Genomic DNA, 24,381 nt, shown 5'->3' on the forward strand with positions numbered 1-24,381 from the left:
AGGAACCCCGCATCTAAAGTATTTAGAGTATTTAGTATCCGGAATTTATTGAAGACTGGACACAATTGGAAGATTGACGGTATTCTGCATCTAAAATGAAAGTTTTTTGCTGATCACCGCTAGCTCTGTGGAGAAATTGGGTGTTGGTGTTAGACTGGAGGCGGAGCTAGCAGAACAGACTCTTCCTGGAAGGGGCTGTCTCACAAATGTGATGTCAGATCGTGAGGACCCGCTCATTTTTGTGGGTATGGGAGGGGGTGCTATTGAGAGCGCAGGTTTTTAGAGGATTACTCAGAAATGCATGAACGAATAAAAATATCACTTTGGGGTTCTTTATAGTGAGGAATGAACAGAATAATTCACTTAAAAGCTCAAAAAGATGAATTTTCATGGTATGGCTTCTGTAATTACTAGTCGATGAATCAATTATTTGATTAACAATTAATAGTTAATTGATTCATTGTTAATCCATTGATCGGTTAGCGATTAATCAGTTAACGATTAATCGATTATATTTCCACAATCTAACTTGTCAGAGGCAAGTTGGATTGTGAGAATCCTTTTTAGTTCTGTTATTTTCCTATTAGCCTTTTTAAGTCCATTTTTAAACTATGACAATATGTATTTTTGTATAAAACAATATACAAAAACATTGTGTGTTTTGGTAAATGACAAAACAACTAGTAAAATACTTTCTCAAATTGAGTTTTTATATATTTACTTACACAATTTTGGCGTTTAAACCTTGTTTTGTCTCTGTAGTGTCATTTGTACCTAAAAATATTTGTGCAAAAAATGAAATATATAAAACTGCAAAAACAAACAGAACTGATCTTGTGTTTTTTTAGACTCTGCTCTGACTGACAGTGAACAATTGGTCACAGATTTTGGCTGGACAATAGATATTGTCTAATTCTTTATCAATCTGTCTAACCTGCGCTCTCCTTTTCTTCCGCCTGTTTATTATTCCCCTATTTGTTTGCTGTTTCCTCCTACACACACACAAACACACACATGCAAGCATGCAGGCTCTGCGGGTTCTGGAAATATTAAAAGCACAGGACTCCTCTTTGAAAGCACATTAAAGGACTTTCCTGGAAAGCAATATCCACCCTGAAGAGCCTGGTGGGTCTTATATCAGTCTTAAAGATGAAAGGACCATTCATCATTTGTGTGATTTTTCTCTTTTGTTCTTGGAGTTCTCCCCATAAGGGATTTTAATTATGAAAGTCATCAATAACCAATGGCAGCTGTCATCCGCTATCTGTCTGCTGATAATCACCCTGCTGACACCGTTCCCTTTAACAGGCCTGAAAGTGGCCGTCACAGAGCCCTCACAAGCCTCTTTGAAATGCCGGTCGTTTTTTTTTTCATTTCAGCATTGGACGCTGTGTGGATATTTTAAGTGGCAGACAAACAGGAACCTCCAAGAAATGTTTGTACCGCTTGTTTCCACCTGAAATCCATACGTTTATGTTTCTGGAAAGCAGAATCCAGTGAAGCTTTTCTATTTGCCTCAAACTGCTGGTCAATAAAGATCTTGCAAGAAAAGCCTTGGCCAGTACTGCAGCAGACTAAAATCTATCGTTCTTGACATACTGCTGTTTGTGCAGAACCAGTCAGCCCACACATTAACAGTGATGTAAATAATGAAACAGGCAATATTGATGGATTTTAGTTTCATTGAAAAAAAATTATTTTCCAAATTAAAGACGTCCTAATAGGGGTGCTGGAGCTGTCCAGGGTGCTGAAAGCATTAACGTTGATTTTTTAAAACACATTTAAGGTATATTATTTATCTTTGCAGAGCAACTATTGTCCTTAAATACGGTAGATGTTGGATGTGAAGTGAAAACAAGGAGAGGAAACTGAAATTATATTGTTCAAACTATCTAGAAAAACAACCCCAGGACAAAGTAGAGGAAGGGGATTCCCAGGGACCCAAGACAGACGGGGCTTCATAAACACTCCTGGTGTAATCTGAAAAAGACCTGCCCTACTGCAAAAGTAGAAACACATCGTCTCCTCCAGGCTCCAGATCTCAGGGGTTTTTGCACCAGACAAAAAAAAAAAAAAGACGAGGCATTCACAGTTAAACTAGAGTGAACCTCAGCTGGTTTGGATCTCTGCTGGAGCCCCTGGCAGGCCAGAAAAACACCAGATCCCCTTGCTGAGGTTGTGGAGGTTGGATGTGGGTCAGCGCCCCGCGCTCATACAAGTATGTGTCTGCGGGGCGTGATGCTTCCCGATGAGAGGAGGAACAGTGTATTTTTAACCATTAAAGAGAAAAAAAAACATCTTCTGTAGGGTGAAACTGCGCCGCGTCTGCTCGTATTGTAATCTCTACAGCCCAAGGATATTTGGGTTTTCTGTGTGAGCAACTAAGAGTTCCTGTTTGGCCCCAGAAAGAGTGCAGAGACGCAACTCCACCTAGTGGGCAGCTAAAGTTACTATGGAAGTGCTTAAGCAATAGACAAAACAAGAAAGGAAAATTGATCAAATAAGAGTATTTTAAATGAAGACTCAAATAAATTTGACTTATTATCTGTATTATGTAGGCTGATGGATATTAAAATAAAGGCTGCATCCTTAAATTAATCTATGAGACAGGGGTGTCAAACTCAGTTGCACAGAGGGACAAAATCCAAAACACACCATAGGTCACTGGCAGAACAGGATAAACATTTATTAAACAACCTGAAACAAAATTTTTAAAACTTTAAAACTTTTAAACATAATTATGAACCAGATATATAACACTACATGGGATATTTCTAGTGTGAAAGCTGTAAGCTGAATTTGTCTACCGAAGATGCTAGTGCTGACAGCTGAAGATGCTGAAATTGACAGATAAAAAAGCTGAAACTGAAAACTGAAAAAAACAGCTATCATGTAGTTAAGAAATAGCTAAACTTCAAGATAGCCTAAAAAACTGAAATAAGCCCAAATTAGCCAAAACAGCTGGCATGTAAATATTAGCTAAACTCCAAAATAGCCTAAAATTTTGTTAAAAGCCTAAATTAGCCAAAATAGCTAACACGTTGCTGAAAATGAGCTAAACTCCAAAACAGCCTAAAAAACTTAAAAAATAAGTCTAAATTAGCCACAACAGTTAGCATGTACCTGATACGTTTGCTAAACTCTAAAGTAGCCTAAAAAATCTCAGTAAATACCAAAATAGTCCAAAAAGCTATTAGAATGCCAATTTTAAAAAATTTAAAACCGCAACTTTTGAACTTAATTATGAAAAATAAAAAGGCAGGAATATTATTCCAGAATAAATCAACATAAACCTGAAATGACTTTCAATATTTTACTCTCCATAAAAATTTGTTTTGACAAAAATATGCAAGTCAGAAATTAGCTTAAGATAACATCGGGCCATTATATCAACAATAAAATAAAATGATCCGGGGGGCCGAATTTGTCCCCCGGGCCTTGACTTTGACACGTGCTTTAAGAGGAGTTGGAGAAAGGTGTTGCCTGCAAAAGCTTTTTTTTCTATTATTTTAAATTCGTTTTGCTGTTTATTTGCTGTAATGCATCCTCACAGGCTGCACAATATTAATGGAAAAGCTCGTTTCAGCTATCATGCACTAAATGGGGGGCTTTATTGTGTACTCCCAAGGCATCCTGTAATTGTTCCATATTCTCCCACATAAGTGCACACATGGGGATCCCACCTCACTGACACACAAAGTGATTTTACAGATTACAGCAGCTTTTTAGTCCCTTTTCATCTCCAATAGCATATTTATCCACTTCCTGATTCCAGCTCTTTTACTCCAACCTAAAAAAAAAAAGAAACACACTTCCTCTGAAGTACTTTAGCTCCGGCTCTCAATAGCACCCTCCATCATGCTCTCAGCACCCCCACTCAACCCTCACGTGTCCATTCAGCCACCCCATTCTTCACGCCACTTCATCTGGAGCACATTTTTACCAGTCCAAACCAAAGTGCTGAGACGGAAGTCAAAATGCCAAGCCATTAGCATAGCTAATTATGCTTCGGTAATAATGACACCACATTAAAGGGAATAAGAAGGGGGGGAACAAGTCAAAGTGATTATCAAAACAAACCCTTTCCTCTCTCAAAGCTCCTTCTCCTTTTTAGCAGCAGATGTGCAGAGAAGGCATCTTGTCTGGGACAAAGATGAACAAATATTGCAAAATCGGGGAAGTCAATTTCTGCACCTGCAGTCACACAACAAGGATAAATGAGTGTGACTGGTGAAAAGTGAGGTGATTTGAAATGATATAGCAAAATACAGCATGAATTGGGTCAAAAAAGCAGTTGAATTAAAAAAAATCTGTCAATTTTAAGAAATTCTGACAGATTGGTGTGACACCAAAATCAGGAATGTCCCTACAGATTTGTTCAAGAATATCAACATAAGGATAACTAATGAACTGACTCAGGGTCAATTTACTGTTTTAAAATACTTTAATCTTAATAAAATAAGTTAAAGGGGCCAGGCCATGATTTTTCTTAAGCCTTTCACAGTGAACTATATCCATATCTTTGATCATATCTTACCTTTGGAACACTAAAAACAAATTATTTATAAAATATTAGCTATTTTTCATTCGTTTTTTTCCTGCCCGGAGTAAAACGACTTGATTCCTGAGGATTTGCCTGCTGCTGCGTATGGCTGGCGCCCATTTCATGACATCATCCCAGAGAAATCCGTGTGTCTGCATTTCTCCCACGAAAATAATCCAAACATCTTCAAAGATGGATGCAAATACCATAAATTGAGTGTTGGTGACTGGTGACAATGCTGGCAGAGAAGACTCATCCTGGAGGGAGCGGTTGGCATCGTGCTGACGTCAGCACGTTGCCAACCGCTCGTTTTCGTGAGTATGGGAGGGGCTGCTGCAGACAGCGCAGGTTTTTAGAGGATTACTCTTAAATGCATAAACGGATAAAAATACCACTTTGGGGTTCTCTATAGTGAGGAATGAACAGTCAAATGCACTTAAAACCTCAAAAAGTAGAATTTTCATGGTAGGGCCTCTTTAAAGGAAGCATATTTGTTGTTGGAACCAAACTAAGTGATTTAGCATTTGGAAGGATGGATGGATGGATGGATGGAAGGAAGAAGGGAAGGAAGGATGGAAAATTGATGCATGGGTGGAAGGAAGGAATGGAAGAACGGAAGGATGGATGAATGGATGCATGCGTGGAAGGAATGTAAGAAGTAAGGAAGGAAGAAAAGAAGGAAGGAGGGATGGATGGATGTATGGGTGGAGGGATGGATGGATTTAAGGAAGGAAAGAGGGATGGAAGGAAAGAAGGGAAGGGAGGATGAAGCGAAGGAAGGAAAGAAGGAAGGAAGAATGGCTTTATGGGTGGAAGGAAGGGATGGAAGAATCGATGCATGGGTGGAAGGATGATAGGAAGTAAGGATGGAAAAAAGAAGGAAGGAAGGATGGATGTTTGGGTGGATCGATGGATGTAAGGAAGGAAGGAAGGATGGATGGATTATAAGGATGTCTAGTTCAACATTTTGACATTTCTTGTTCAGAAACATCATGTGTACAATCCAAAAGTTATATGATTAACAAATCTATAGACTTTTTCTATGCTTGTTCGTATTTTTAAACAGTTCAAAAACTGTATTTAGTCCAAATCTTTTCAGAATCTGAAAAGAAAATGAAATTAAGTGCACATTTGCTAACATTCATTTTATTTTCAATTGCCATTTTCATTCAGTAAGCTCCTCCCTAAGATCTAATAGATTTCTCCATTATTTCAAAGAGAGGCAAACAAAATTTCAGCACCACACACAAACGGACACAAAGCATCTACTCCACTGAGCGCCAGGGGTCACCTCAAATCACCACAAAGGGGCACTAAGAGCATTAAGACTTAATTTGGCTCCGAGAATCATATTCACCTTGATGTTTCTCTGTTGGTCTCCGCAGACGCGTGTGTGTGTTTGTGTGTGGCGCTGTGTGCGCGTGGGAGTGGGTCAGACAGTCTAAGCTCTTTATCCGGGTTCAGTAGCGCTCCGCACATTACATGGACAAATAAAGTGAAAGGACTGGCGTCAGCACACTCCATGAATCACGCTGGCCGGGGCGGTAAATGCAGTTATGCTGTGAAATAAAAACACCTGCTGGAGCTGTGCCAAAGTTATTAACCAAATCCTGCTTTGTGCACCCACTCGCTGCCTTTCTATGCTTTCTGCTTTAATCAAACCACCTGTTTTTTTTCCAAACTGTAGAAAAGCAATACCCTTCAGCAAAAAAAAATAAAAAATAAAAAAATAAAACCAACTAGTAAAGCATTCTAGGTGACTATGTGTGGTTTGCAGGATTTAAAAAATGGTATAAATGATCTTTCTAGTCAAAATATCAACCCTTTAAGTAAAAAAAATATTTATCTTCTGGTCGGTTGACCTCTTTGAGGTCAAGGTTTACCGGTGACCTGCCGATTTACCGCCAGAGGTAAAATACCCCTCTAGGTCACCGACAGAAAAAGGAAGAAAGAAAAGGTGTCTGTCAGTGAGAGATAAGAGCAGGGAGGGTATTGAGGAGAGAAACTGGATATGTCTTTGGGTCAAAATCACAAGATTATCTGCACGGACGCCGTTTGGTCCATCTGTCAAAGTTATCTGACAGCTCAGCCTTACGAATGTCACCAGATCAGAAATGCTGAAGAGACTCAAGCACAGGGAGAGGGTTGCATATCTGATCATAAATTTTAGTATTTCTTTTTATTTGAACATGTTCTAGAGGAATTTTTCTTATGATGTAGGACACAAATTAAGAAAATGATGCTGGAAAAGTGCATTTTTGAGTAGTACTATATTTAAATTATTGTGAATAAGGAGTAGACGAAAAAATGTGGTTTGAAATAAAGCGTATTTGTGCCACAAGCTTCTTGCTTCAAGCTCTCAGCAATGGGGAGGGATAAGGGGGCGGGGTTGCTCCATGCCAGAAGTCCCGCCCACAAGCCAGAGACAAATATATAATCATTTACTGCCACTGTGCAGAAATTATGTCCTCAAAAATGAGTTTTTTCCTAAAAAAAATGTTTATTTTAATAAAATGTTCCCAGTAGTGTTTTAATTATGATTATGACATTTTTAAACCAAAATCCAACAACCTAAATGTCTTGAAAAGCCATTTTTTAATGTTGATCTGAAGCTTCTGTTTCAAAAATCTCCTCTGAGGGGGTGGGGTTTTTGAGCAGCTCCGCGCATGATCTGATAGCTCTGTGTCTCGCTAGCATAAACCTTCACCGCTGCTACATAAAAATGTCAAGCAATATCGGTAATGTCATCTCGGATGAGGAAGTGAAGAGCTTCATGGACCGAACTTCCTCCAAAAGCCTGATTCTTTCTCCTTCCAGTTCACCAAAAACTCTTTTAGCGAATTCTCCAATGTTTACTGACATTGTTGTGATCAAAACATTCAACCATTGGTTTCTCAGAGCAGAGTTCTTGGGAAAATAATGAAAACTAACATAAAGTATTGGATGAAACTCACACAAAAAATCCAGTGACGGCTGATTGGACCACAGAAATGTGAACGGCGGCTCATTTGACTGCAGCCAATGGGAACATACCAATTTATGTTCTCCAGCACCTGAACTAGACATGCTAGCTGGGCCACATGAGGGGTTTTGCGCTTGTGCAGCAGAGTTGTTGTGACGTAAAGAAGGATAATTAATTCAAACAGAGCCTGACTGTTACAGTTTGATTGACAGCGATTTAAAAGGAGACATTCTCAGAAATGCATAAACGAAATGATTTCTTATAATATTTGTTCTCTTTCATTAGAAAAAAAACAAAAAAAACACGATTTTTATCAGAGGGGGACTTTAAATTTTGGCAAAAACACTTTGAACATAGATAAAACGATGCAGTTTAAAGCTCACATTTTAGCCTTAGCTTCTAAAAGATTAACAAATAATGTTGCTTAACATTAAAGACCAAGATTTCATCAAGACGTTTTCTGTAAAAAGAAAAGAAAACCTGGAAGTCTGGAAGAGTCACCTTTTAAAGGTGTGACATTTCAAAGTAAATGAGCACCGTTTGACCTTCCATATTTTACATGTGGGACTTTCAGTGAACTGATCTTTTCAAATGTCATTCAGACCTTGACTGACTGGCAGGTTAAAGGAGATTATGATCTAATCTGCAACAGGAGCTGTCAATGGGACATGATCTTGTGCAGCAGTGCATGGACACACACACAGAGGATTTCATTCAGGAAAAATTCTCTCTTACAGACTGTGACAACAAGGTCAGCGGTTCAAAGATCCTCTGTTGGCTGTCATCGACTGCAGCCATGGCAACAAGTCAAAAACACAATCTGGAAAGTCAAGGAGAAGAGGGAGCATAAAAAAAAAGTCACGCTGTGCCTCACTTCTGGTCTGGCAGCCCTAAAGACTCGCTCTGGGTCTGTTTAACCACTTAACTAAACTGCGGACTCCCAGCGGTACGACGGGGGAGTGAAAGAGATGCATGGCCGCTATTTTTACCTCACAGTGGTGGATTTGGAGTCTGAATCTGGGCACATACATGTGTCTGTGTGAAGTCCCGGTACCCGAGTCATGTCGATGAATGGCAGTGTCACAACCAAACAGGAGGCTGGCATGGCTCAAGGTGACCGTCTGCCTGGGCCGTCTTTGGCTGCGACCAAATCATAATGTCGCCCCTGGCAACGGGATGTCAACCTGGCCGGGCGCCAGCCTCAGGATCACAGCCAGGCCCACGAGCAATCAGGGACTTCAAAACTGGCGGGTATCTGTCTCTTTTGCTCATCCCGGGATTTTTTTTCTGTTTAATCCATCAAAAGGGAGGGGATTGAGTCTTTCAGATGTTGCTGACTTGACACTTCCGTCTTTAAGTGAAAGTTTTCCTACTAGGATTCAGCATCATTTGCACATCACAAAAAAAGTGCTCGTCTGCATCACGTTTGCAGGTATGAAACTGAAAAACAGAAAAAGGGCTTTTCTCCTTAAAGAGAAACAACAAATGAGCAAATTCCACAGCATATGGATGAGTTCAGGCTGGGAGATGTTCAAAGCATCCTCGCAATTCTCCGCCATATGGTGTCACTAATTGCTGTTCTTTCTCAGTTGACTGAGAGGTGCAGCGAAAGACGTGGCTGTAGGGAGGAAAACACGGCTCCCAAAGTGGGACAGAACTTCTGGTGGTTCTGATGCAGATTTCAGGCAACAATGCGGGGAAAATGGGATTTGAGGAAATTTGATAAAGTTGCACCATCTTAAAAAAGGACGAAGGAGATAATCAAGTCAAGTTTGACCTTAAAGGACATGAAAATGACTCCAAGTTGGAATATAATAAAATAAGAAAGTCTTTGATCAATATATTTGGAGTGAAACCCCAAAAATGAATGTTTTAAAAGGTTGTCAGTGAGGAACAGATTTCTACATAACAAAGAACACATTTAGCCTTTTCATGCTGACGAATAAACACATCAGTGCAGCTCTTTGATCATTTTTCCCCAGGGGATGAGCAGAAACAGAAAGGCAACAAATAAAACATCACATCGCATTAACCTCCGTCTGCCCCTCATTTAAATCAGAAAATTAGATAACACAGAAACAAAGCTCAAATTATGTAACAAAAGTTTATCTTTTACACTTTTCCAGTGTCATTTATGTCATTCAGAAGTAGATTAGTGGCAGCAAATGATCTTTAATCATCAATGATTTATAGTTTGTCTTCACACTTCCATAAATTGTACTAAAACGAGTGGAAACACATTAATAAATCAATATTTATCCATTTTAAATCGAGTCCATTAGAAATACTTTCTTAGTCTTTTTTTGTTTTTTTTCTATGCTTTTGAATTACATTTATAACACATTAACAAAAAAGAAAATCAGAAAGAAGAAAGAACGAGTAATTCAAAGGAGTTCATTCATTCTGCTGACTTTTCTGTTTTTCCCCCACAATTTGTTTATTGATTTTTGTATTTGCAAACAGGTACAAAAGCTGAAAAGGAATTATGCATAGTAATAGTAAACCCCTATATCAGATAGATATGTACTCAAAATAATATAGCGGCACAACAAAAACCGCATAGGGCTACATTAAAACAAAACGAGACAAAAACAAAAACAGTATAAGCAAAGAGAGGAAAAAAAAGAACGGGGAAAAAACAAATTAATAAAATAAAAATAGGTAATTGTTACAGAAACGGTGAGACCATGATTACCCTCTTCCGGTAGCCAAAGATGAATTTCAACAAATGGAGAGTTCAGTCCATCAATATTAACAAAACAAGGGTTGCATGTTTTGTGAAATTCCTCAAAGGAACCCTTCAGTGTAAATCCGATTTTTTCCTATTTTAGAAGATTATGTACTTTTTTAACCCACATTAAGAGGGATGGAGGATTCGAAGACTTCCATCTAAGTAAAATTAGACAACTTGAAAGCCAGGTAGCAAAAAAATGTTGCTGAGTTTTCAAACAAAAAAGGACAACTTTTTTGTAAAGTAGTAGTTATGTTTGTATGTTGAGTTTATTGTATTTCTTTAAAGACCTGCTCCAATGACAATTGTGTTTTTAACAGGTTCTTGTAGCATCTTTCTCATAATGAAGGACATGCATAAAGAGAATTAATCTTAAAATAGTGTTTGAGTATTTCTTTATTGTTTTGAATCAGGACTAGATGAAAAAATGTAATCGGAAAAAGCAAATAAATCCATAAATATTTTCGTTTTCCTCATTTGAGATCAAAACTCTACAATATCGCTTGCCATTTTTGTTGCACCCCTAATGTTAGGTTGGGAGTGTGAGGGGCTGTAAGCTAGCAGGAGAGTGTAAACAAAAGGATTATAGGAAATGAGGGAAGGCTCTGAGTTGTCCCGCCCATATTTCAGAGGCAAATTTCTGATAATATCCTGCCGCTCTGTAGAAACTATGTCCTAGAAAGCGACACATTTTTAATTTGTCTAAAAACGGTATAAACATAAATATAAAAGACCACTTTACAATGGATCAGATGAAAAAAGATGTGAAAACCTCTATAAAAGCAGTTTGTTGAATCTTAACCCAAAAAAAATCCATGCTGACACAGAAAATAATGGGCTATTCATTGAAGTGATTATTGTTCACACACACACACACACACACACACACACCCACAAAAGAAAATATAAAGAAAATCTAATGATCTCTCTCTTAATTTTGTATTAACCCTTTAACTACCCAAAAAAGAAGTAAGAAAAACACCAAAAAAAGGTAATTTATTCTGATGCTTATTGCCTTGGTACCCAACCCCTAAAGGTACATCAAAGTAAAAAAAAAAAAAAAAAAAAAAAAATTGGTGCACACCAGATAGAAACGGTTGCACATCAGTTACTATCTAGTGCGCAACCGTTACTATCCAGAATTTTCCTTTTTTTTTTTTTTTTGTTTTTTTAACTGCTTTAATTTTTACCCAAAAAAAGTTCTGGTTACGAATTGATGCCAACCAGTTACCGGGGTGCATCCATTACCAGAATTCATTTTTTTATTTAAAAAAAGAAATTTCTTCAATTTTTTTTTTTCAATTTCACTTTAGGAGCTCCGTACCTTAGGGAGTAATACACACAATCAATATTTAAAAAAAAAAAAAATTCTAAATGTTTCCCACCGTTTGGTTGAGCAGGCAGTTAAAGGGTTAAAAGCAAATCTAAATATTTAAATCTTTCAAATGTAGTTTCCTTTAACATGTTCTTGCATCAAACTGTAGTTGCACTGAGCAGGCGCGTTTGAAAAACGAGCTTTCTAAAATTAGTCTCATTTGGATTCAGAGCGTGTATCTGCACCTGCACAGCAGAGTGATGCAGCGGAGCCACGTGGATGCTGATGCTGCTCTCACACAAACTGCCACCTCAGACGCCGCACAGGAAGAAGCCATATTGGCTCGCAGCTTCGCCGGTCACCTGACTTTCCCACTTTGTCAGTGTCACTATACAGAGAAGCAGTTTCACAAAAAAAGTTCTGCTTCAGAATTGGATAAAATGTTAAAACCGGATTTCTGCATGTTTGGTTAGAAACCCAACAGATGTCGGACAGACTGAGGATTCAGCTGAGACCTCCTGCTACTCCTGAGTTAAGAGAGAGGACTTCTCTAGACGTCAGCTTCTCTGGGGATTAGCTGCACTATTGTCTGCTCCCCTCTTGCCTCTGTTGGCACACACACAGTCAACATGTGCCACAGAATCAGTGAATGCCCAAAAACGCTAATAAAAAAAATACCATGTCTTCTCATATGCTCTTGTAATTTCCTGAATGAAAACAAAAATCCAAATTCCTGAAAGTGCACAAAAAATAAGCATGAAGTATGATTTTTGATCAAGGATAACTTGGCATTTCCTCTCTTTTTATGTTTACATTTTTATTTTAGATTGCAGGGCTGCACACGCATGAATGAACTCAATGTGTCAAGTGCTGAGTCACCTCTAAAGATGCTGCAAAACCAAGCAGCCCCAGTGGGTGAGTAAGCATTTTGCTCCTACCTTGCAGCCTCTGCACCACATTGGCTATATCCTTGTCAGAGCGTCCGTAGTGCCTCGGGGATGCCATGCCACAGTCCGGAGGTCATCAGAGTCACGTCCCTGTGCGGCACCCGCGCAAACTCCTCTCACTCTGCTCATGCATCAAAATGCTCTGCAGCACTTTGGTGTCCTCGAATCACAGCCGGCTATAATGTGTTTCTCTTCTCAAGTCGATCCTGTTTCAGTCTGCGGTGCTGATACTCAGAAAAGCTCCTCCCCTGATGATGAGGATGAGGAGGATGTAGGTGCATACTGTAAGGGTTTGGGAACCTGCATGTGTGGACTGGACATATTACAGGCCTCCCTCCCTCACTCAAGACCATTACATCCACAGGAGGATGCCTTCCTCCACTGCCACCTGCTGTCCTTTCAAAATAAATGCTACTCGAAATTAACAGAGTTGTACAATGCCAGATCCAGAGAGAGTCGGAAGAAATGTCCCCATTAGACATTTGCAAAATTATTTTTTTTGACTGTAAAAATAAAACCTTTTATGTGAGGTTTAGGAGCAAATAAGGATTTTTTTTTTTTACAGAAACCAAAGTAGAGCTTGAGGTTTTAGGATGAGTTAACAATTCTGTGTTTGATTGCTCAAAAGTCCACCAACTTTTGATTTTCATTTCATTATCACTTTTATTTAATTTGAATAGTTAAAAAAATACTTAAGATCAGCATGTTATGAGATAATTATGGAAATGTTTCAAATCATATAAAATGTTTTATTGTTCTATAGTGATTCTTCTGCTTCTTTCCATATGTGTTTTGGCACATTAAAAACTCAATCACACTTTCAGGGATTTCAGCAATGTTTGTATCAAAACGTTCAGCTCGTGTAGAACATCACTGCTTGTGTTTTTTTTGTTTTCATAAACGTTATAGTTTTTGAAATATTGAGCAAAATATGCCCCATAGGAAATTAATGACTAAGTGTTCAAATTTCAAAATTTTAAGTGGATTTTAACAAATCCCTTCAGCAATTTAAGTAAATTGCATCGCCATTTTTAGCAAAAAGTTTTAGCATCTTTAGCGACGACTTTCAGCATTAAGCATTCACACTAGCATTATCACAGGTAAAACAACTTTTATGGTTATTAACTGTTTTTGTAAATGTAGATAATTGCCCATGCAATGTAAATCTAAAAAAAGGGATCCCAGTTAAAATCTATTTACAAAAAAAAAACGATATCCAACAACACTTCCAAGACATTGTGCCTCACAATAGATCAATGTGACTCTTTGAAATGCAGGAGGGCCATATGATGAGGCACTTGGCTGTGAGCACTTATCACGATGTGTAATCCCATTAGAAAAGACCTTTCATCGTCATCTTTAGAGAGCGCTTTGAAGAGCTGAAGGACCAGCGACAGCTCTGCGGCAGCCTGCAACATCATTCATTTATTTATTTTTAAAATGTTGCAACTTTAAATTTGTGGAGAATTACTAGCTTGAGTTTTTCTCCACCAATCCTTCCAAAAAAGCATCAGCATGAGCAAAAACAGACATAAACCCAGAAGACTTGTGATGTATGTCTCCACTTTAACCATCATTCATCCCAATCTATGTGGGTGTCAGAGTGGGTTGTTTGAGTATTCAAATGCTGCTGTGCAGCAGGAGTGGACTGCTGAGTCCCACACTTTTCTGCAACTCTGCTTGGGGTGACCTCTGCTGCCGAGTCCCTCTGGACCCGACGGAATCAGCAAAAGGGCGAGCCCACAAATGCTGCAGCAAAGACGAGCAGAGACAACAAGCGCAGGTCAATACCAAACCTCCCTGTATCTGCAAAAAAACTCAGCCTTTTAAGCTGTGTTTACTTATCTAATGACTGCAAAGGCAGAGCGCTGCATTTGTGGTAATCCCTTCTAAACATAGTCAGCAATTTTTGTGAAAATCTTATGTGAAAGCTGGTTGCATGTTGCAGTCGGTGTAAGAGCAAAAGATTGTCCTGCTAAGTTTTTCCTGTCCTGAAATATTCCAACTGAATCTTTTTTTTTTTAATGGGAGAACAAATGTGGTGAAATGCTGTCGAATGCTTTGATATATTTGACATCACAGACGTTTGAGTCAGACAGTGGAAAGAGTCGGAATTTCTCTGGTTGAATGTGAACCAAGTCTCGCTTTATATCACTTTAATGTCATAAACAGGCAAAAGAAATTCATTTGGAGGTAAAAAAAAAAAACACAAGAACCTCAGAAATGTTCTAAAAACTGAGGGGATCAGCCTCTATGTTTGCTTTAATAGAGGGCTCTGTGTGTAATGTCTTCTTCTGCTCATGAATCTTCTTACAGCTGTGGAACGCTTAATTTTCCAAACATCTAAGAAAAACATTCTGTTCAGTAAGAAAAAAGAAGAATCTGAATTCAGCAGCAGCTACTTTAACAAATGTTTGGAGTGAAGGGTGTTTAGGACCCCCCAGAAAAGCTTTAATCAAAATACATTCACTGTATATATACTTTCCTGGTTAAATATTGGTTGGTAAACAAACAAACAAACAAATTAATTAATTAATTTAATTTAATCAAAAGTAAAATTAAAAGAAACTTATAAAAAATGCAAATAAAAAATAAATAGTAATAAAATGTAATAAAATAAAATAATAAAATGATAGTAAATAAATATAAGTCAAACAAAAAAAATAAATTAAAGAAAAATAAACAAATAAAATAATAAATACATTGAAATAAAATAAAATAATAAAGAATTATGAATGAATAAATTAATGAAAAATAAATAAAATTGAAAAAAATAGGAATTTTATTTACATGTCCTTTTAAGTGATTTTAAATAATGTTTTAGAATATTATAAATAAAGAAATAACTCAATAGGGGTGGAATTGTTTTTTAGTCAAGATGGACCCATTTTCACATCTTAAAAAAGGTCAATTATGACTCAACTCAAACTTAATCTAAGGGTTAAATAAGATCTCGTCTCTCCACCCCCTTTTCAAGCAACAAATCAAACTCATCTTGACTTTAATTGACAGTCATTAAATTTAATGAATTTAATATGACATGTGGCTGTGCTGTATGTATTACTGCAAATACATCTAATTATGATCATAGTTAATTACCCTGCAAGTAGGTGGTATTATCCTATTTTTTTATTGTCTTACTTAATATTCCAAAAGGCCTGGATTCATCTGTTTTATAATGTTTTATTGCAGAATTCAATTATTTTTAATACTTGAAACAAATCATTAAATCAAATCAAAGCAAATCTGAGACTAAAAATCACAAAAAGTCAGAAAAGCCTGAGTAAGCAAGCAACTAATAAGTAATAATTGGAATAAAAAATATGGATCACTCATTTGCAATACAATTAACTAGATGAGAACATTTTATTAAGCAATAAAGTGAAAAATCAGTTTGTTAAAGGAGAGGCGGCATTAGCTTTTAAAAGTCAGGAGGCTGACTTCAATTAAGTGTCACTCGAAAAGCTAAATGAGGATAAACCAACAAGGAAATATATTTTACAACATAAGATCTTTTTTCAAAATTTAAAAAAATATCAGAAGCTGTTTTTATTTCCTTAGTAAACCATATTTACATCAACCAATGTGCACAAAAGGCTATAAAAGTAAAACTCATTTTGTGAAAATCCCCCTTGTGATCATTTTAAATCAGTTCTTTGTAACTGAGGATATTATTTTTGCAACAATTGAGGGTTTTCAAAGCCTGCAGTTAGTTCTTCCATGTATAAACAGAGCAGCTGGTGTCACATATCCACTCACACCGACTCTACATCTTACCATGAGAGCTCGCTGGTTATTTTGGACAGGTTTTACAGCAGAGCCCACAATTAAAGGAAGTTCATGCTTTCTTCCGGTTATTCTCTCTCCTATTGCCAGCAGAGAGGTTTGACTTTTTCAGCTTTTTTATGATGCATTCAATAAAAATGTCACTTAATTTACACACATTTTAAAAGGTAAAGAAGTTTTAATTTTGAAGCTCTGCTTAGTCCCCAGATTTCCCATTCCAGACTTGGCACATACTTTGGAAAAGAAAGCTTACAAATAGAAACGCAGGAATTAAATAGATATTACTGTTTAAAATTCAACAGAAAAGTCTTTTTAAAACTCTTTTTTTAAACTCTTCTCCCTCTAGGATTTCTCATTTTAACACACCGACTGGCAGACAGAAGAAAAATAAAATGACGTTAAGGTATTTATCATTTCTGACAGGAAGTGTGAAGGACATTCCTTTGGAGAAAGCAGTCTGTTACTCCACTGTTGTGATAACTTTTCATACATTAATCAACATAAAGGAAATGATGGGAGAGGAAACACCCTCCCTTACCACCTCCAGGATCTCTGTCCTGGCCAGATAAGCCACTCCTGTTGCTAATTTCAAGCAGAAAAGCAGGAAATGTGACAGTGCCGCTTTCCGCTTCCATAAACACCAGGACTGCCAGAGTCTGCTGCCAGTCCTGGAGCTGTGTCTCCCTCGGAAAGAGGCACTGACAGGGAAAGTGAGCGGGAGGGGGAAAAGGAGGGCAGCAGGAAAAGGACAGGAAAAGAGGGACAGAGGCGCGGGGAAGAGAGGAGTAAAGAGTATCAGCCTCTCAACTTGTCATGGCTGCAAACAACACAAATCTCCTGCTGGAGATCCTCAACTCCTTTGATACTGGTAAGTTTGTTTCTTAAACTCTTCTTGATGTGGCCGACTGGATTTGGTTTTGTTCTCTCCCAGGAATTTCAGACTTTAAATGTGGACTTTGTAATTAAAAGTAAGAAAAAGTTAAGAAAATCTGTGTATATTTTGCTAAAAGGCGCTCATCCAACCCACAAGAGACAAAGATGTGCTCCTGCCTCTTTTTTTCCCCACTTTTGCAGCCCTAAATGTCATTTCCAGATGGATCAGTGTCTGCTTTCTTTCCCCTAAACTAAAAAAAAAAATTACAGAAGAACTTGTGGGTTTTTTAGCAAGGCACTTTAGTGGCATTTTGAAAAGGGGGTTGTTTTTTCTGGCAGAAGTCCAGCTGGATTTATCTTATCCACTGCATTCTTGCTCTCGTCTTCGGCATTGTTGATGTAACGGAGCAACAAGTAAATATTTTTGTTGCGGGAGTAAGATTGATTGATTACAGAAGACTTTCTCTTGTAAACAAGAAAGAGGGACGTTTTATTTTGGTAATGGGAAGTCATTTAGGAGGCTCGAACCAAAGTGAGGAAACTCAAATTCTATTGTCCTTTTACTCCTTACTTTGATTTTAAAGAGTAAATTACACATAAACACCCCGCTTTAGGGTCATGAACTTGCTGGAGCCTATCCTTGCTACTGTTGGGTGACAGGTTACCAGATTTAATACAAATAATTTATATTTCTCCCTTTACAGTTCCACTGATAATAGCTTTCTGTGTGTCCATGGCGGTGGGCCTGCTCCTGGGGGCCCTGGTTCATGTGATTTTGACGTGGATGTCCCGACGCAAGGCAGGCTCCGCCAGCATCACCCGCCGCACGCCCCGCCACTCATCCTCTTCCTCCCGCAGCCGACCGGGCTTCAACCGCAACAGCAGCTACGACCGACGCAGCAACAACAGCTTGATCAGCTTCCACAGACAGACTTCCACGCCCGATCACTACGACCACAAATCCAGCTTCAGGGCCTCCACCTTCCACCCTCTGCTCCAGTGCAGCCAGATCGCCAGGGAGGCTGAGGAGGGCAGCCAGACTACACTGCCCCGCACGCCTCCACTGAGCATGTCCGCGGCTCAAACGGCAGAACAGCCGGCGCCGAACCCGTCCAGACCAGAGTCATTTTGGGGGAACAGTAGCCTGAGGGGATTCAGCATCACACATACTCCCCCTCCTGCTTATGAAAGCATCATCAGGGCGTACCAGGAAACAAGCACCTGAAGGGAGGAGCCTACGAATGAATGGAGTATAATGCTAACATCAACTTACTTTGATGCGCATATCCAATTAAGACGCTTCTTTAAATAAAACTAAAATATTTTGCAATAATTGAACAATATTTAATATTCAATTGTTTTCCAAAGAATAGCAAGATATTTTTAGGATGTTTTTTATCCTTTAGTCAGCTGGAGTTTACACATTTGCATCAGAGATGACTGAAGATTTAATGCAAAAGCTCAGATCACAACAATGCAAAAATGGGAGCATGGGGTATGTGAATTTAAAAATCTTGTTTAAAATGTGTTTGATAATGTGTGTAAAATATTACTCGATATTGTTTTAAAGAAAGCAACAATGTTGAAGACGAGGTTAAATTAACCTGAACTCTTGAATGTTTGTTTTTCACCCATTTTAAGACTGATATTTTGAATGTAGTTATTAAAACTGTTGTTGCTCTTAATTTATTGTAATAAAAGGGCAGATTGACAGTGATCAACACATAGCCTGTGGTCTGTAGTAGAGACACTAATGTACAAAAACAATTTCACAAAAGTTATAGATACAAACTTTAGATAAAAATTCTGCTAAATAATAAAAAAAAAAAAAGAAAAAAAAACTTTATGTGATGGGTTTGTTTTTACTGTTATATAGGCAAGGCAAGTTTATTTGTATAGCACATTTCATGTACAGAGACAATTCAAAGGAATACTGTTGCTGAACTGTTTACACTGTGGGAAAATGTAGAATTTAATCAATTTGTATTTCAGATCAGATTTTTTTATGTATTAAGAAAACAACATATTTGTAAAAAGCTAAAAAAAAACCTTTAAGTAATCTATAAATATTTGAACTATTTATCAACAAACGATTTTTTTTAAAAAGTATGTAGAAAAGTGACAATCCATGCATTTTTAGACATAATTCAAAACCTTTTGGTATTTAAGTCCATGAAATAGTGCATCCTCAGCAAACAGGAATACACTTTAAGTTGATTAAATTAGGTATACTTAGGTATAAGTAAAAGTACAGCAAGTATACATTAGATCACACGTGTCAAAGTCAAGGCCCTCCAGATTTTATTTTATTGTTATTTATGGCCCGCTGTTATCTTGCGCTTATTTCTAACTAGTATAATTTGACTAAATATATTTTTATGGAGGGTAAAATATTGAAAGTAATGTAAGGTTTAAGTTTATTTATTCTCGAATAATATTCCTGCCTTTTTATTATTCATAATTATGTTAAAAAGTTACGGTTTTAAAGTTTTAAAAAATGCAATTCTGCTAGTTTTTTGGACTAATTTTGGCATTTACTAAGATTTTTCAGGCTATTTTGAAGTTTAGCTAATATTTCAGGTACAAAGATAGCTATTTTAGCTAATTTAGGCTTTTTAAAGCGTTTTTTAGGCCATTTTGAAGTTTAGCCAATATTTACATGCAAGCTGTTTTGGCTAATTTAATCTTTTTTCATTTTTTTAAGGATATTTTGAACCGTAGCTATTTTTCCAGCTACATGCGAGCTGTTTTGGCTAAACAAAGTTTTTTTTTTCTTTTTCAGGCCAATTTTGTATTTAGCTAATATTTTAGCTGGCTATCAGCTTCAGCTAATATTTTAGCTGGCTATCAGCTTCACCATTTTCAGCTATCAATTTCAGCATTTTCAGTGATCAGCACTAGCATTTTCAGCACTAAAATCCAGCTTACAGCATTGAGCTTTCACTCTAGCATTATTGCAGGTAATACTATATATCTAATTCATAATAACATTAAAAAGTTAAGGTTTTAAAGTTTTCAAAATTTCGTTTTAGAGTATTCAATAAATGTTTATCCTGTTCTGCCTGCAACGTAAGGTATCTTTTGAATTTTGGCCCCTTGTGCGATTCAGTTTGAGACCCCTGCTATAGATAATGTATTTCTTACTTTCTGAAAAGAAATACAGAAATCATCTAAAAAAATGTACATGACCTACAGCACTAATTCTTTGTTTCAAATGTATATGAATCGTTTAAGACTCATAAGACCCATACTATGATAAACTCTTGAAAGTGGCCATTTTCTCATTCTTTTCATCAATGAAATTAAAAAGAATTTTATATTAAACATTTAAAAATTGTATATGTGGGATAAAAGAAACATAAAAGGTAACTATGTTGTACACATGGGTCATATATATTTTTTACTTTTTTCTTACACACCCCTTTTCCAGACACATGTTTTTCAAATGAAAATAAAACTTTATATGTAGGTTTTCTGCAAGTAAAATATATATTCTTTAGAGGGGGAAAAACTTTTCACTGTCTAGAGAAGCACAAATGCATTTGAATATTAACTAATTTCTTAGACAATTTTAAACTGTCAGTACTCACAGGAGACAAGTCTGGTAACTCTTACCATGGTTAGACACATTTAACTTAGTATGTTTAAAAAAAAAGTTGGATGACACAGAGTCAGTATGATAAATTGTAGCATTCAGGATGAAAAGAGAAAAGAAGGCATGCAGCATAGCTACATATTTCATAGACTTACAAAACAATCGCAGCTTCCTTTTGCCCATTTTAGCTAACAACAGCTAGCGCTAGCATTAGCATTAGCGCCGATTTTTCATTTTGTCACAAGCCATTCTTTAAAAAAAAGTGTTTGCTTGTCAAGTAAAAAATGTATATCCGATCCAATTAACTATTACCTACAATGGTAACCAAATACAAAGAGTACAAATTACCTTGTATCTGAGAAGTTCTCCAAAGTTTTGTTCAATAGTCGAGGGAAAAAACAAAAAAGACCAAACGAGAAAATGGCTGAAGGCAGTTTTCCCTTCTACAGCTCAGGGGGCGGAGCTTACAGACAAAACATGAAAACTTTATTTAATCTGAACAGAAACGAGATAAGTAAATTGAAAATCTATTGGAATTTAAACAATTCTACAAGACTGAAAAATGTTTGAAACAGGAACACAAAGAAATTATGTCTTAATGTTAAATAGGATTTTTAAAAGTTGAACAACCCTCCTTTTCACATTTTTTTCAAGGTAATCATTGTAATTTGATACCTTTGTAAGGGTTTATTTTATAATTGGAAAATATATGTTATTTACAATTTTTCTAAAATAATCTATATGTTAACTTAAACTGGTGTTGTATTTTATTTAAAAAAAAAAACAAGAAAAAAACATATTTTTCTATGAAGCACATGCATGGCTTAATATAGCATTATATTTACACTAAAATTGCATGACAAGTTACAATTCCAAACCAGCCTTAATACAACTTAGATGAACTAAAACTAAAATGAGCTACATGTCAACAAGTGTTAAGGTGCTTTCACACTAAACGCGATTCCTACAACAAATTTGCGTGCCCCGCCCCTCTTTCACCGTGCGACAAATTTGCTGGTTGTCACCACTATATATTAAAGTCTATGGTTGTCACCAGTCAAAAAATGTGTTCCTGAGCTTGACACCACACCTGCATGTGGGAGGAGCTACCATTTAATGTTTTTAGCATGATTGCTACATGGAGCTGTGTCTGTGGATATCTCAATTAGAATGTATGGAACACAGAAGACTTTGAGAGATAAGGTTTATTTATTGTGGAGAGTTCTACAAAAATATCAGTAATCATGTCTCCTTGTTTGAGTTTATATGATTATTATTAAAGATTTTCCCGGTACAGGGGGCTGTGTCTGTATGACAGCCACTTCCGCTGTGTTTCTATGTGTCTGTGGCTGAGCTTGAGGCTCACTGTCTCGTATTAATTAACCCAAGGAGGAAAATTTAAAATGAGGGGACCTTTTTCCTTTATTTTTTTTAATGCCTCGATGAGGCAAGAGAAAGCAGTCTTCATTGTTGAGCTTGTCTCATTGATATATATATATTTGCCGTTGCCTATTCGCTGGTATAGACAGAGACGTGCGCGTGCAGGCGCCATCGTTATGCATAAGTCATGGCAGCAGAATGCTGCTGTTTCAATGGAGGACAGGCAGAAATCAGCCACAAAAATCGGGCTACCTCCCTCATTTCTCAACCGATTTTTACAAAATGTGGCTCGAATTAAAGCTTAAAAAATTATTGACCTTGTGGTATATTTATATATGTATTATCTATTCAGATTAATCTGTAAATAGTGCAGGAGTTGCGCCTTCTATTGCTACAGAAAATGCATTGCTGTCAAATGAACAGCTTCTAAATATACGTGATTTTTTATTTTGCCTCTGTGCAAAAATCCATATAACAGAGCTTGTAAATGGTAATAAAATATATTGAAATAAAATATATAATAATAATAAAAACACCCTTTTCCCCATTTTCAAATGAAACTAAAACTTTTATTAATATTTTCTTTTTTGTCTTGCCCACCGCCATGGACACACAGAAAGCTATTATCAGTGGAACTGTAAAGGGAGAAAGTATTTTGTCTTTTTTGTCCAAGTATTATTGTTGTGTTTATTGTTTTACAATGCAATTTATTTTTTATAATCAAATCAAACAAATATTTTTTTTTAAGTTCAGGGGTATGCAGAAAGTTAGTAAACCTATTAAACAAATCCTCCCAAAATGTTGAAGTAAATATAAATTCATGGAAACACCTACCACATATCTTCTCCAGGCCTTCTAAAGTGTTGTGGCTGCAGCCTGCAGAGTCTTATGTTGGGGTTTATGTTCCTCCTGTACCACCAAGCTAAAAGTTGGTGAATAAGTCACACTTTAAAAATAAAGCAGTTTTTTGGTTTTGTCAAAACACTATTTCTATCAAATGAAACTTATAAATGTTTTATTTGATTATTATAAAACTGCAGTTTTACTTAAAGTTGTTCATCTTAGGTTTGATATTATACATATCCTCTAATGAAAATATATGTAGAATTATTAGCATATCATTTTCTTTTTTATTTCTAAAACATGTACATTTCATATTGTACAATTTTACAGAGGGTCTTATAAGTACTTTGACTGTCTTGTCCTTAACTTACAAGTTTCAGATAAAACAGGAAAACTCAATTAATCTAAATCATTTCCATGTGGGCATGGTAAGTTAACTTTTTCAGACTAAACTGGAACAATTTGAGTTTACAAACTACATTATAGAGGAAAAGTGAACTTCAAGTTTAACATAGACTAAAAGTAGACTATTTTTTGCAAAGGGAAAGCCTGAATAAACAACAAAACTCACTGGAAAAGTTGGTTTGTTATTTTAAAAAAATCTGTATATAGAATTCTATATTTAATTGTAAAATTAATTTTAAAGTTATCAAATTTTAAATTGAATTGCAAATTATTTTGATAAGAAAAAGACTTCGGTTTGTCTTTAAAATCTGAATTTATTACTACCCATTCCTTTCCTTCTCCAGTAGGGGGCGGCAAAGTGCCTAAGATTTTCTTTCCGCTAACAAAGAAGAAGAAGGTAATTAGCTTAGCAGTAAATGAACACCGGTTGTTTACAAAAACATTACCGTGTTTATTTAAAATACACGAGTTGACAAACAAGGTAAGCCCCCTTTTAGAAGCTAGACTAAAGTAATATTCTTTGCAAACGTTAACTTTTTGCTTTTTATGGGAAAATATAGGGAGAACAAGCTGTGGAAGTAACCCGTTAGCTGAAGTGTTTAATAAAGCGGAATGGATTGTTTAGCCGTCGCTGTAAATTTGTTATATTTATTCATTTAGATTATTAAGAAATATATTATTGTTACCTACAGGAATTTAGACAATTGTGTCCTACTTTTGTTATGTTATTCGCTGTTCCTGTTGCCTTTGTCGTTCAAAACTGAAGCATATTTACCTGGTCTCTGATAGTTTCCTCGACCATATTGAAGTAGTGGTGTTGTGTTAAACAGAAGCTGCTCTGTGTTCTGTTCTCAGAGGTGGAGGATGTCGGTCGCAGCTTTACGTCTGATCCGCTGTCGGAGACTGAGCACACCTGGGCCGCCGCGTGTCAACAGAATGCTCCAGTGGAAAGATTTAGGTAAGATCATTGGAGTAACAAACCTTTTACTAATTGGTGCTGA

General features: G+C 36.7%; 3 protein-coding genes across 7 annotated transcripts in view; 2 read left to right on the forward strand and 1 right to left on the reverse strand.

Moving 5' to 3' along the window:
- Nucleotides 1–21,202, reverse strand: part of syne1a (spectrin repeat containing, nuclear envelope 1a) — a 139,129-nt gene extending 117,927 nt beyond the window's left edge. Inside the window, exon 1 of one of the 2 annotated variants that reach the window (XM_024290872.1) lies at nt 21,101–21,202. Coding sequence is in view for 1 of the 2 variants with exons in the window: in XM_024290869.2 (XP_024146637.1) it covers nt 12,490–12,556 (67 nt within the window). In the remaining variant the exon portion in view is untranslated. Of the gene's footprint in view, nt 1–12,489; nt 12,891–21,100 lie in introns of those variants that run through there. The other variant, XM_024290869.2, reaches the window with a different exon arrangement.
- On the forward strand, nt 16,797–18,875 carry myct1a (myc target 1a). The gene is made up of 2 exons (XM_024290879.2): nt 16,797–17,152; nt 17,862–18,875. Exons 1-2 carry the CDS (start codon nt 17,098–17,100, stop codon nt 18,380–18,382), a joined length of 576 nt encoding a protein of 191 aa, XP_024146647.1. The 5' UTR covers nt 16,797–17,097; the 3' UTR covers nt 18,383–18,875.
- A 2,535-nt stretch (nt 21,203–23,737) lies between the features above and the next one.
- serac1 (serine active site containing 1) overlaps nt 23,738–24,381 on the forward strand; it is a 10,548-nt gene continuing 9,904 nt past the window's right edge. The window contains exons 1-2 of one of the 4 annotated variants that reach the window (XM_024290876.2): nt 23,738–23,861; nt 24,236–24,338. In XM_024290876.2, coding sequence (XP_024146644.1) covers nt 24,245–24,338 — 94 coding nt within the window. In that variant the 5' untranslated portion in view covers nt 23,738–23,861; nt 24,236–24,244. Of the gene's footprint in view, nt 23,862–23,965; nt 24,339–24,381 lie in introns of those variants that run through there. The other 3 variants (XM_024290874.2, XM_024290875.2, XM_024290877.2) reach the window with 3 other exon arrangements.

The sequence above is a fragment of the Oryzias melastigma genome, linkage group LG24 (assembly GCF_002922805.2).
Source record: "Oryzias melastigma strain HK-1 linkage group LG24, ASM292280v2, whole genome shotgun sequence".
Lineage (NCBI taxonomy): Eukaryota > Metazoa > Chordata > Actinopteri > Beloniformes > Adrianichthyidae > Oryzias > Oryzias melastigma.